This window comes from Dicentrarchus labrax, unplaced genomic scaffold, assembly GCF_905237075.1.
Source record: "Dicentrarchus labrax unplaced genomic scaffold, dlabrax2021, whole genome shotgun sequence".
Taxonomy (NCBI): Eukaryota; Metazoa; Chordata; class Actinopteri; family Moronidae; genus Dicentrarchus; species Dicentrarchus labrax.
In genome coordinates this window covers 21,648,441-21,662,612 of record NW_026136705.1, presented here as the reverse complement: position 1 = coordinate 21,662,612, position 14,172 = coordinate 21,648,441, and the positions used below count along the sequence as shown (strand labels likewise).

General features: G+C 38.0%; 1 protein-coding gene across 1 annotated transcript in view; it reads left to right on the top strand.

Moving 5' to 3' along the window:
• The window catches only part of kctd16b (potassium channel tetramerization domain containing 16b), a 71,359-nt gene extending 58,358 nt beyond the window's left edge, over positions 1–13,001 (top strand). Inside the window, exon 2 of the mRNA XM_051401906.1 lies at positions 7,186–13,001. Coding sequence (XP_051257866.1) covers positions 7,186–7,649 — 464 coding nt within the window. The 3' untranslated portion in view covers positions 7,650–13,001. The remainder of the gene's footprint in view (positions 1–7,185) is intronic.
• Positions 13,002–14,172: the final 1,171 nt, after the last annotated feature.

Sequence of the window (14,172 nt, the reverse complement as noted above, 5' to 3'; positions counted from 1 at the left end):
CTTTTCTGCAAATAACCGGATAAAGTTAGTAACATGATATGACATTGAGATTTTTTTAAGCTACAGTGGGTCTTGATTATAGAAAGAGTTATGCAATGGCCTCAAACACAATCCCTGAGACTCACAAGGGCCTTTGTCATTATTTGATGTTTTTTTCCATTTTACACCAGTGTTCAAATGCCCATCCATCACAAAAGTAATGGATGCAGCTGGATGACATTTTGAGCAGAGTGACTCACTTTTTCCTCAAGTGAAATTTTCTTTTATGCAACATTTTTAGACACAATCCTTCTTTCTGAAAGTTTTATGCAAAATGCTAAAATTTAGTAATTGAGTAGTATTAGCTGAGAAGAGGCAGGTTGACGGAAGGTGGATACAAGTGTCTGAGTGCATATAGCTCCCTCATTATTTTGCTTTAATCAGATGATAATCAATGTCAAAACAAATTTTTAAATTACTAAATTTAAATAATTTCCAATCAGTGAGCTTATGCTCATGTTTTTTCTTTTTCATTTAGAGCCATTCTCTCTGTGTTTTCTGGCCATATTGTTAGACTTCCAAGTTAATTTGCATTATTTCCAGAATGTTTTAATAATCGGATTTGTTGTCTGCTTAGCACAAATTCAACTATAATACTGGATTGAATTGCTAAATTATCATGGTTGAGAAGCAGTGCATGAATCGGATGTGCAGAACCTTCGATCAGGGCTGTTGACTTAAATTAAGAAAATAAAAAGAAGAGAACATGAGAGAAAGAGAGAATACATTGAAAAAACTGAGAAAAAGTTACTAAGGGAGAGAGAAAGAGAACGAAGAAACTGAGAGACTGAGAAAGAGACAGGAAGGCAGAAAAATGGGGTGGGGAGCGAGACACAGTGGCAGAGATATGCAGACGGCAGAGCTGAGGTGGGACTTGGAAGAAAAAAAACTGACAGAGAGGGAGTGATAGATAGAAGAGGTTTATTTGCTTTTCTTGAGCCAACATCATTTATCTCCAGTGAACAGCCTCCCAGTGCTGAGAGACTGTATGACAGAAATCAATCAGAGGGCAATCGCCCATACTCTTCCACTGATGTGCCAACCCATCGATACAGGCATTAAGGAGGGGAACGGTAAGGGAGAGATGCATGGGGAGAGGAAGAGTGAAAGGTGGAAAGTGCAGACAAGAAATCGAGAAGGTACAAAAAAAGAAGAGAGGAAGGGAGAGGAACAGAAGAAAGGAGGGAAGGAGACTCTTTACACCAAATTGAATGTTTTGCATGTGTTTTAGCAGTTGTAGACTCTCCCTTGTTTTGAAGCTCTACTCAAGAGGGAAACGTAATTATTTCCCCCCCAGAATAACCTAACATAATGAGATAAATTTCCGAGTCAGCTTGGACTCCCCATGCAATGTTTTGGCAACAAACAATTCAAATCATGCTGCATGAGATGATTAAGCAAAAGTATTTTTACAAACTCCTGCAGTGTTTAATCTCAAATGGGGAAGAAGATAAACAAAATTGCACCCAGTCATTTAAATGTTCCAGAGTGTGTACTGATGTTGTAAAGCTTCCTAAGTCAAATGTTATGTTTGGGCTAATAGATAGTATGGTAAGATTTAGGTCAATGGTTGTTGCTCTTCTGCCAGTCCTATCCTTTGCAAAGGATGCAAAATTTGTATTCTGAATGAGAGTCTGAAATCAAGTGGATAAAGGACCATTTATACAGGTACAGGTATACTGAGTGTGTTGGTACAACATGGTAATAAACGACAAAATAACATTAAATGTATTTTGAGGCACATACTGTCAGTGGTTTGTTTTGGAATATATAAGTCTGTGTAATAGTTACATGGCCGTCATAAAAATGACATAAAATGAACGAAACGGTCTACATGAATAAATTGAATACTACGTTTCACAACTGTTGTTTCAAGAAACTAAATAAACCTTTGACAAGTAGCATATGACAGATGTACATGGATGATAGATAGAGAGGAAATTAGGTTTGTACTCAAAGTGTGTATAGTGTATTTCAGTGAGTGTGTACATTCTATTTCATTGTGACTGTAGCGTGAGTCAGCCAGGTCTTTTTACTGGCCAGAGCTAACACAAGTTGTGGAGGTCCCTGCTGAGATCAATACATCAGAGCCTCGAGCACCTGTCAGGAAGCTTTGTGTGTGTGTGTGTGTGTGTGTGAGTGTGTTTGTGTGTGTCTACGTATCTGCGTGTGTGTGTAATAGCATGTGACAGTCATTAGACTTCGGTCAGACCTCCTGCCCACCTCCCTGGAAGAGAAACAACAAGAGATCACATGAATCAACTGCTGCACAGTGTAAAGCAACACACACACTGACACACACACACACAAAGGCAGGTTGTGTGTGCTGAGTGATGCTGGCCAGAGGCACGGTCGACAAGTCTGACACCTCTGATGACATGAATGGGAACCCCACCTGACATCAGCCTCCTTTTCTCTGCCCAACGGCATACAGATAATAGTTCCAAGGCCAATGTCACTTACACACTGAGGGATGACCACAGGCTTGCACGCACACGCTGTGCGGGTGCAAACCTCACATACACACACTCAGTGTCACGCAGCATGTATGATGTATGTGGAGGAAAGGAGACTGCAGCAAAACACTCAAACTGACCTACATCAGGAGCATGGTGCATCAGCTTACACATGTTACATTCATGCGCACGTACACATGCCCATGTGCACTTACACACACACACCCACAAAAATATACACTTAGCCCTGAAGGAAAGCATGACCTTACTCTCACATGGCAGCACAGGATGCCACATATACTAGGCCTACATTTGTAGACAAATACAAAATAAAAAAAATACAAATACTGTAACATTTATACTTACGCAGCCATACTGATTCATGTGTGGAAAGCAGTTTTTTCTCTTTACTACTGGGCATAGAAGAAACACAAGTCTCAAGCACATTACAAATCGAGTGTACATGCTATAACTAAGCCAGGGAGTGTGTGTTTTAAAGAAAAATATCTTCTTTTAAAATTTGATATTTTTATTTATTGTGTAATCACCTCAATTACAATTTAAATTAAACTGCAATTTGACAATAAATAAATTTAAAAATGTTTTTATAATCTCTAATTTGATCTTGTTTTTAGCCTCCTGTTGAACAAGCAACTAGGTGCAGGAGACAAGATTTAATCATGTAAATGTTAAAAGGTGCCATAAGTTACACAAAATAACATTAGTATTCAGTTCAAATTCAGACATATTCTTGCAACAGTAACTGCACCTCCTACTTGCTTCTTATGAGTTATTCTACACCTTTCTAAAATTACCGAATTTCACGTGGGCGTGATTGACAGGAAGAGGGGACGCCCTCTCCCCAAGACATCTCCTGACTGGTATAAAAAATGAACCGTAGGTTATTTTTTGAGTGAGTGGATCCTTCAGGAGAGTCGCCTACCTGTCACAGAGACATACTGTCAAATTCTTGGCATTTAGACAGGTAATCTATGACAATGACTAGACAGGAGCCAATAGACTATTTTAATAATCATGTTTTTTTTCACAAGAGGAAACTAGGCAAGATCTGTACATACATGCTACCTGTTAGATAGCATGAACACAAACATATCAGGTCAAAGCCCTGACTTAGAGAACTACAATACATGGACAAAATATTGCCCCAATATATGGATTGCTCAGGTTTGTCGGAAATCTATCACTGTTGCTGCAGTTTAAATAGTCTCATGTGGATGAACAAGCAAAACTTCAATTAAAATTGTCCACCTAAAGTGATGGATGCTGGCATCCTTTGGGCCACTCAGTAACAAGATGCATCATTCCTTCCCAGTATAATTAGAATCAGTTTGGATGGCAGGTATAGCCTTTAGACTCTGAAACCTTGACCTTTAATTATGGCACCTCCATCAGAGGAAATTTGGAAGCTCCAGAGCACACTGCCAACATGCATAATTCATCTATGGTTAGGCAAAATTAGACCTGAAGTGTCTCAGATACAAAGTTTGAAGTAAATGTTTTGACCCTTAATTGTCAAGCAGACCAACTGGGGAAAATAGTGGATTGTTTATTGCAGAATAAAATTAGCTGTGTTATTATAATGTTACCTGATATTTTATAAACTTACATATCTTATCTATACAGCCTGAAATTAAGGGCCCTTGTACTGGACCAGGATCAATATATTGGACAGTTTCCTTTGTGATTTTGTATGCTAGCAGGAGCATTTAAGAGTTGAGTTCAAGCAGACAGAAAATTAAAGGAAAAACCTGAATAAACATAACGTAAACAGTGGTTTAATTTTCACCTCAATTAGCAAGACATTGTAAACATACAGTGTAAATATCAATGAAATAATTTTCACTTCAATTAGCAGAGGAAATTGGTTTTACTACTAACATGCCTCAGTGTGCTATGACCCATCAACACTACTCACTGATATATCCTTTTGGGAACATAATTACAGTATCACTGTGTAGATGAGGGTAGAGACACCACAATGACTTGTTTTACAAATCTGTTATCAGTGCTTAGAAGTCCCTGGAAGTGGTGTCCTCAATTTAATTATTTACCCGCCAATTTGTCATGAAGCTAAAGGTTTGACAGGAAATCCAACTGGTGAAAATAATAAATCAGACCCCTCCCTACTAGTCTTTAGTGTTAGCAAGGCTAATAGCCATTCACAACACCTGTAAATAAAAGCAGCATGTCACTGTCAAGACTTATATGGCGCTTTATGGAGATGGATATAATTATTAAACCAAAGTTTAATCTGATTGTCATATATCAAATGTACAGATGCAAGGCCAAGCACACACACATAACATGGCTCTTTAAGACATTTGTTACAGCAGCTTTACCCGTCTCATCGCATTAATTTTATTTGGACAGTCAGACTGGCTGCTGGCAGATTTAGCTATTCACCACAGTCTGGGGCCATTTTTCAAAACACCAATTACAAGTCTGCATCTCATCGATCAGGGCTACCTATTCACTTGGTGACATAAATTAACTCGTGTCCCTAAACAAAGGTTGGGAGAGACGTAATTGGGCCTAGCATGCATGATGTTACATTATCTATCCTGCAATTGTATAACGAATACAACTTTTTATCTGAGGCTGATACATTTCTAATTGTTTGTGTACCTGCAAATTACACTATTGTATTATGATAGCATATTCTCTTTCTTTGTCTGAAGCCAGTGTGTTTGTGCATAAAGGTTTGTGCATGTGAATGCTGTAAATGTCACCCAAAGCAGCTCTGGATCTCTTTAATTACCGCTGACAAAGGGTGTTGCGTTCCATTTCTGTCACTGCCTTTGATGGGTGATGTTTATTTCACATACAGTAGGCCGCCATGTGTGTGTGTGTGTCTGTGTATTAGTTTCTTTACTGAATGTTAGTCCTCCTGCAGTTTAGACTTAACAGTGGGAGTCGGTGTCAAAGTCATATTTCTTCTATTTATACTCACATAAATGCAGTCACGATACGTAGCTGTTTATGAGTTTTACTCAGAGGAGCAAATCTTGGTTGGATGAATTGATTTCTGTTCTGCTGTCTCTTTAAAAATGAGCTAAAAATGCCGCTGAGGACAAAGGGAAGTAAAAGCAGAGGGGCATTTATTTTAAGCAGTGTTATTTATAGTCTTTTACTATCTCGTTTGAAGCGAAATGCTCAACAGCACATGAAAAGAAATGATGGTACTATTGAACTCGATGCGGAGGCTGTGCTTGTATGTGTGTGGTACTGTCAATGGTAGGGGCAGGCCTCAAAATCAGAAGGGGTGGAGGGTGGGGGGTGGTTTGTGGGTGTATGCGAGTGTTTGCCTCAAGGGTTTTGATCTTGCTCCTCACTAAACAGAGATGAGTCCATCAGCCACAGATACCCCTTCAATTATTCAGGAGGTTAGCATGAAAAATAAATGGCTGCTTCCTGCAGTGAAAGGTGTGGTCTTTCGACCTACCGTATGCTCATTCAGAGGCTAGGCTGGGCAATTGATTCCTTTCAGCAATGATTGTGGAAGATCTGGGTCAGGTGAAAACAGTGGTGCTCAAATCAACTGATTGTATGTTTGTGAGGAAAGCAATTCAGTAGAAATCCTCCTCTGACATACCACTTCACTTCTAAGCATTGCACAGGAGGAGGATGAAAATACCAAAAGTTAAAAAAAAGCAAAAAGGTTGCAAAGTATGTTTTTTTAAATACTAAATCAGCTTGTTTGCCAGTAAACTCTTTTTAGATGTCTAGATTATATAAAACTTTTTTTCAATAGTATCAAAATGATTGATGAATGGTGACTTGCAATACCTTTACTCATATCAGTTCTGCTGAAACAATGTATAACCTCAACATCTCTTGACCTTATAATCACAAAACCAATGCTTACTGGGTTTTCATTTAAGTTTAAGTTTCAATTGAATCACAACATTGATTATTTGTCTAACACAATTCTCCAAATCATTTTGATTTTAAAGTGGTTTTTGGTGTTTGATCTAACCATGAATGTGTGTTGTTCCTGAGTTTTATATCCCTTGCTAAGAACTGCAGTGAGAGATTAATCAGTTGGCTGGTGAACAGCGCAGCAGACTTCAGAGAAATCAAGCTGCACATACAGTTTGATCTCTATTCATCTTTGAATTGACAGACTCCAGTTTACTAGATTGTTTTTCTGTACCAGTATTGATACAGTTTCTCCTCATGCACCTGATAATCTTTGAAAAGTTACACATCGTTCCATTTTTACTGCAGTGGCTCCTCTGAATGTTATTGCCATCAGTGTTATACTGTAAATACATTTACAGCATGTAAATCTGGACCTTCATTGTGTTTTTGCAAAGCTCTATGTGACAGCATGGATCTACGAGGGTAGTTCTCTGAACAATACAGGCTTGTCACACAGTCAGTCAGCTCACTTCCGTGATTAGACTGGAAACAAGCCAGTTGTCCCTGATGCCATGTCACTTTGTTCTAGGTGATGGCCATTTGGCGTTAGCTGACTTTCCTCCTTTGTCAGTCTTCAGTGCTTCTTACTTCGCCTTTCTTCTCCTGTCAGAGTAATTTGTGGCTCTCTTTGTGTCATTGTCTGGTTTTTCTCTTCATGATGATTGGCCCTGAAAGAAAGAAAAGGTGGAAATAATAGCTCTGCATAGACTCTAATGTTAGCCCCTTCTCTGGTTCTATTTCTTTCCAGGTGGTCCGTCACGTTGGTCCTCCCCTCCATGTGACTGCTGCTGCAAGAACCACAAGGGCGATGGCGAGGGCGAGAGTGGCACCTCCTTCAACGAGCTCTCCACCTCCAGCTCTGAGAGCCAGTCAGAAGCCAGCTCTCCCCAGGGAACTGTCATCTGTGGCCCGGTCAGCCGCCAATCACACCCCCACGCCAACGTCCAAACCCTGGACAGGCCATTGAAAAAGGGCGCCATCGCAATGCTCCAGCAGTCCGAACAGCGGCGGAAGAGTGACCTGCTGCGCACGCTTACAGCGAGCTCCCGCGACACCAGCACCTGCAAGAAAAGACCGGCGAAAGAGAAGCTGACGGTTGAGGAGGAGCTGGAAAAGTGCATTCAAGACTTCCGTAAGATCAAGATCCCAGAGAGGTTCCCTGAGAGGAAGTACATGTGGCAGGCCGACCTGCTGAGAAAATACCGCCTTTGAGCCAGGAAACAGGACAGAGAGAGCAGACACACGAGGCCAAGGATCAGTTTACAGGTTTTTTGATCATGACTTTTGCAGCAAAAGAGAGATAACACTAAACTCATTTGAGTCCAGTTTATAGGGGGAAACTTCACCTTTATGCCATGTAGGTTGAGAGTCTACACAGAAGCTAGTAAGAAGCATACAAACCAGACTCTTCTCTTATGACATATGTAGTATGTATGTGTGTGTATGTAGTTTAGGACTACTGTATGTACTGTAAGTATGTGCTGTACCTTGCTGAATGCTTCAGATCTTTGAATAATTTATCCCTGAGGACCAATCCAGGTGGACAAAAGACATCCTCTGTGAACCCATCAACCAACCGAAAGATTGCTAATGGCTACACTTGGGGTTACTGAGGGTTACTGGACTGCACACACTGTCATCTGTCATCATTTCACTGAAAAACCACAAAGACAAACACTGATTTAGTATGTGAATGTGTGTGTTTGTGTGTGTGTTCGCACCCAGGTGGCCTAGAGGTCACAGATAAATCTGCATCAGGACCCATTAATAATTCATGCTGTCCCGACAGTGCTCTCACTATAAATACATCTAGAGCTCTCTGCTGCCAGGGTGGCGTAAACAGCCAGGTCGATAACTTAACTTTTAGGAAACATTTGGGGACTTCTGAAGCAGGAGGAGGTACAATTTCATCAGAACCACAATTAATTTTCTTCTTGTAATATCAGTTATATTGTAAACGTATCCCAAGTGAATCTAACTGCCCTGCATTGCATTGATTTTTTATCATGTTGGCTAGATGTGGAGCACTACCCAGGTTACTCTGTGAAGGAAAAGAATGATTTGATGATCAGACCATGAGGAAATACAGAGCTTCAAAAAAGAAAAGTCCACATTTAACACACCTTCACACACACTTATAATGGGAGATTTTGCCAATTGCATTAATAGAATGAACAGAACATGACACTTGTAAATATTCATTCCCACATACAATCACACAGAACAATCAATCTTGATGTTATTTAAATTGTGCTCAATTTAACACCTACAGTAAACACATACAGACCTTTTGCTATTTAAGTTAACCCTGTCAACACATAGATTGATGCTTTCTACCCTGACTGTTGACATAGTAATCAATAATTATTGGTCTGGTGATAGAGCTGATAGACGTGATTCATGTTTACAGTTATTAACAAAGCCCCTGTATTACTGACAAAGACAAACTGTTCATGTGTTTGATGAAAATTAGCCATTCTTCATGTATTCATTTATATACTCCTGGCTCTGTCAAAGTCAATGGGATGTATTGTGATGTGGTTACAAAAACAAAGATGGCGGACAGCTGTTTTTAAAAGAGCACAATTCAAGAACAATTTTGTTTACATAGTGGGTTGTTATGAGTTAAGACTCTTAATGGATGACATGTTACTGACAGCATGATGTAGAATTTATTTCAATGTGCAAAGTAAATTTTTGACCACAGCAAATGAGAAAAAAAGCACACAGACATTCAGTGATGTTGTAAACATAAAACATTTCTTTGATGAGTTGATGGTAATCCAGATGATAAATGCTATTCATTCATTTAACACAATCATTGTCAGATTAGTTTTTTATTTTAACAGGTAGTGTTATTAACATCACATATTCTGTTTTAGGAGAGACGTATATAAAAAAAGGAAGGATTTAAATGAAAATTAGAGTTCCAGATGTTAAAATCTTGTATTGGTACAAAAGAAAATAACTTATATGCTCAATGTACGAGACAAATTTGATAAGGTTTAGTTTAGGTATTCACAAGAGGAAGTAGATGGTACGACTGATAAAGAGCTGCTTGCAGTGACATATGTTTCTTGTTCATAGATTCAGGTAAAAAACAAGGTATTTATGAATAGTGTGACAGAGAGCTGTGATGAAAGATTTAGTTTGGGTTAGGAAGTTAAAGATATTGATGAAATAACTATAGATGAAGTTCAGAATTACCTTCTTGGTAGTAGAAAGACAATAAAAACAGAGGAGACAAAGCAATTTCACAGAGGAACTTGATTAAAACTTCTCATTATATGTTATTGCAGCCTATGAAACTGCAGAGGAGTGGGCTTTATAAACAATCATAGCTTTTACAAAGCACAAAGTATAAAGTTGAATTAAGAGCACACAAATAGGATATGCATAGTATGAATTTATTCAAAGATCAGTTTATTTAAAAATAACCCTATGTTAATAGAAATTAACAAGTAAACAAATATGTTCTATTATACTTATTTTTCTATCTAAAGGCCTTTAAATTAATAGATTATCAAATGCCCTTATGTTGCCCATAAAATGTATTTCATGTAAGAGAAGTGATTCATGGGTAGTAAGAAATTTCTAGTTATATACAGTGGTGCCCATATGTCTTCTGTGGTTTATTATAGTATAAAGTAATTCGGTTGCAATAGGTGCTAGATAAAAAAACCAACCATTTTCCTCATGTCGATACTATGAATATGACTTATTTTTCTACATTGCTGGAATATTACATTTTCATTTTAAAATCATTTATCTTATCAGTTGAAGTTGTTATATGTTAATCCAGACTACATATCATATGTAAATAAACATCATAAATCATACCTAACCAGAATAATGTATTATACTCTCTGTATATAACACACAAATCCATGAGGTGTGGCTGCTCCGCTGTTCTTAGTGATGCAGTAGAATGACGCTAATGTAATACAGCCATTCTTGTTTTATCATTTAGAGTGTTGGGCCATCAGGGACGAGGGAAAATATAATACACACCTATAACATATATATTTACCACTATAACAAATGATAAGCTACTCGCTTTTCAAGACAACAGTGTCATAAACAGATTGTCAGCACATTCGTCTGACAGTGCCACAGAGGCACTGACATTTCAGCGATGCTGAATTTCAATCAATAGATCTGAAAACATGTTAAGGCCTTAAAAAACAAACAACCAAAAAACAAAAAGGAATGTTTGTTCAAAACTCAAAAGGTACAAGCTGTTCAGCTGTAACCCTGAAGCTTTGTTACCGTACAGTGCAGTCAGAAAGTGTTAGGACAGTGATATGTTTTTTGTTTCGGCTCTGTTCTCCAGGACATTGGCGTTGAAATGAAACAATGACTATGAGGCAAAAGTGCTGACTTTCAGCTTCTAACTTCTGTTTACATCCATTTTGGGTGAACAGGCAAGGCAACAAAGCTTTGTTGACTGATCAAGTCAGTCACTTCACCTCAATCTAACTGTGTCCATGTGTTTTACTGCTGAATACCAGACTGAATGCAAAAAGCCGATAAAACCAGCATGAAGGGACAGCTGCAGTATAGGCCTGACAGATTGGGCAGCATTGACTAAAAAGGATTTGCAACCAAATATTGAATAAGACAACTTAATTTGGGTGCGACATTTCAGCATTTCCCAACCTGTTATCCCCTGTGAATGTAAACATTCTCAAGTTAAAGCTGAGAATTAGTCAGCTTGTTTCATTTCAAATCTCTGTGCTAGAATAGAAAGAGCCAACACACACCAAACTGACTGCACTATATATACATCTTTGTACAGGTATTGTATTCCTTGTTAGTTTTCCTGGTCTGAACCAAAGGAAAAAATTTATTTTCACAGATTTCTGTTGGATTACATGCAGTACAGTAGGTTCACACCGACCAGTTACAAACAATGAGGGCTTATGATTAAAATTCACATGTCTGCAGCTTATAAATACAGGAGGAAATAGCTTGGTTTTGAGCGTTAGGCCAGACAGTAGTTTGCCTCTGGTTGCTTTCTGCTTGGTTAAGCTTTCTGAGAACAGATACTGTATCAAGATTTTTCAGTTGCTGGTACAATTATTATATGGCCAAATTATACAAACACAGTAAACCATTTGAATAAACTGGTGCACACATGATTCATGTGAAAGGGAACAGTCTCTGATTGCCGAGAGAGAACAGTTATTTTTGACATCTGCAGTAGTTAGCCTTGTGCTGTTCATATTCAGCCCTGTTTAACCATGAAAGCAAGCTAAAAAAAAAAAATGTGTTGAGTTTGTATACCTTGAGATAATTCAAAAACAAGGTTGATCAGTTACAGAAATGAGAGCATTCTCAAACAGATTTGTCATGAGACGGGATTAGAAATGCTGTTGACCAGACACAGAGTGAAAATGAATATCAAGACACCTGGTGGCCTTCTAGATTAGACGACAGCTGTTTTTGCACAATGTATAAAGTTAACTAAGAAACACAAACAAAAAAGTATTTGAAAAAGAGATAAATATGTTAATATTCACCTTACATGCACACACAGCCACAGATAATGTGTCTGTCATGAGAGAGAAAGATTATAGATCATTCACATTCAGAGCACGTGAGATGATGTTTAGTTCTTTGGGCCTGAAAAGAACAACAGATGATGTAAATCTTATTGATAAATGACTGAAATTTTGTTTTAAGTCAAATGTGATGTATGAAAATGAAGAGAGACTGTGAACTAATGTTGAATTTGTCAGTTGTTGTTTTGGAGTGCCCGACTACTGTCTGTGATTTTCTTTCCTTAAGTTATCGTCATGCCCTGCTAGTGAAGCCTGTGTACATGACTCCAGGCCCTCTTTATTTTCCTCCTGCCTTTGATGAGCCTGCGAACCACAAAGAAAATCACATTATCCTGATACCACCATGGTAGATCTGGCACATACTGTTCAAAACAAAAGGGCGTCTGTTTTGATTATTGTTGTTCTGACACTAATAAGAAAAAGAAAAAATGGTTCAGAAACATTGTGAGCATGTTGGTATACAAAACGTATAAACAGATTTAAACTTAGTCTGTTCTTGTGAAAAAGATTATGTCAAACTGATATTTAACAGAAAAAAGAAAACTTGCAAAAAAAGAAAAAAAAAGATAAGCACAAATGTGTTGATAGTGTCTGCTGTTCCTCCACAAGTGTATAACATTATCAAATAAAAAGTCAACTCTGCAGTGTGACTGAGCTCCTGCAAGACAGAGTGATTCTCACCAAGGGCATATCAATATAGTTCATGAAAATACTTGTTTCACCATGTATCATTCAGAAAATATGAAGTACTACCTTGGCGATTCTGGAATTATATAAAGACCTGTGTGTCAAAGTTTTTTTGATCTTAAACTTACTTTCAGAAATGAAACTGAGTGTTATTTGTCAACAGCCAAACATCCATGGTGAGAGTTGCCCTGTATTCCAGGTGTTGCTACGTCAGCCTTTAGAGACAGTACAATTCATCTGAGAGTCTTTAGATACGAAGCATATAGTAATTTTGAAAATGTATGACAACAACCAATAAACAAGACATTCTGTACAGCGCCTATGACTTGTATTTATTTTCAGCTCTCATCAGATTTTTCTTTGGTGGTTATCTATCGTCTGGGGCCCACACATCGTCAAGAAAAACAATTAAATAAAATGGATAATTCATTTGAGATTAGTACTTTCAGATGACTGATCGGCTCCACCTCAGTTGCAAAATGGCATCACGCTCATAATGAACTATTGTTTAGCGTTTATGTTTGTAGGATGTGTGACGGTCCCCTGAGTGGCTCTAATGTTTCCTCTTCCTTTTAAGGCAGCAGGTACTTGTGGGTTGGACCAATCGGCATAGGCGGAAGCACTTGGGCCCGGTGTTTCTCAGCTATAAAAGCCCCGCCTCTTTGGCTGACAGTTGCTCTCTCGCTCTCTCTATCTTATTATCATTTCTGATATTCGGAGTAGTTGTGTTTTAACATCCAACATTTACTTTTCATTATACATTACACTCATGCATACACACACTTTCACTACTGATGTTACTGACAAACACACCTCATCCTCTATTTAGTTCTTTTTCGGGTTGCATTTAGGTTGTTATGTTTAAATAAATTACTTATAATTTGTCCTTTCAACTGCGTCTCCTCGTTTTTTTCACGGTCCAGAGCCGGGACATGACAGATGGTAATATTATTGGGCAACATCAGCCTTTGTGGTTAGATCCTAGCTGAATAACATACAATTCTGCATCTATCAGGGTTTACTTGAAATAAGATATCCTCACATTACATTCAATCACCCAAAGGAAAAAAAAAAAAATTTGCATCCAATACACAGATGTAAAATGTTTTTAATGAGTTCAGTGATGAGTTGAGTTTCATGAAATAAAACAACATTAGTATTGACTTTATGATGACATGCAATCTACAGACATGTTTAAAATTTCTTGTTAAGGTGAGTTGTTGTCCAAAATCACCTTCTATTTATTAAATATATGGTAGTACTATAGTGGCATTCATATACTTATGCTTCTCATTAAATTTTGATGAACTTTTATATAATTACTCTCAAAGCCTTTTATTTTAATGTCCAAATTCAGAGTGTGAAATACACACTGCCTCACAAATTCTCACAACAGAACAAAAAAAGGAGTGCCATGGTATATGCACTATTTTATGCTCCCACAATGCAGTGCTTTCCATTTTATGCATACCTCTACAGATGAC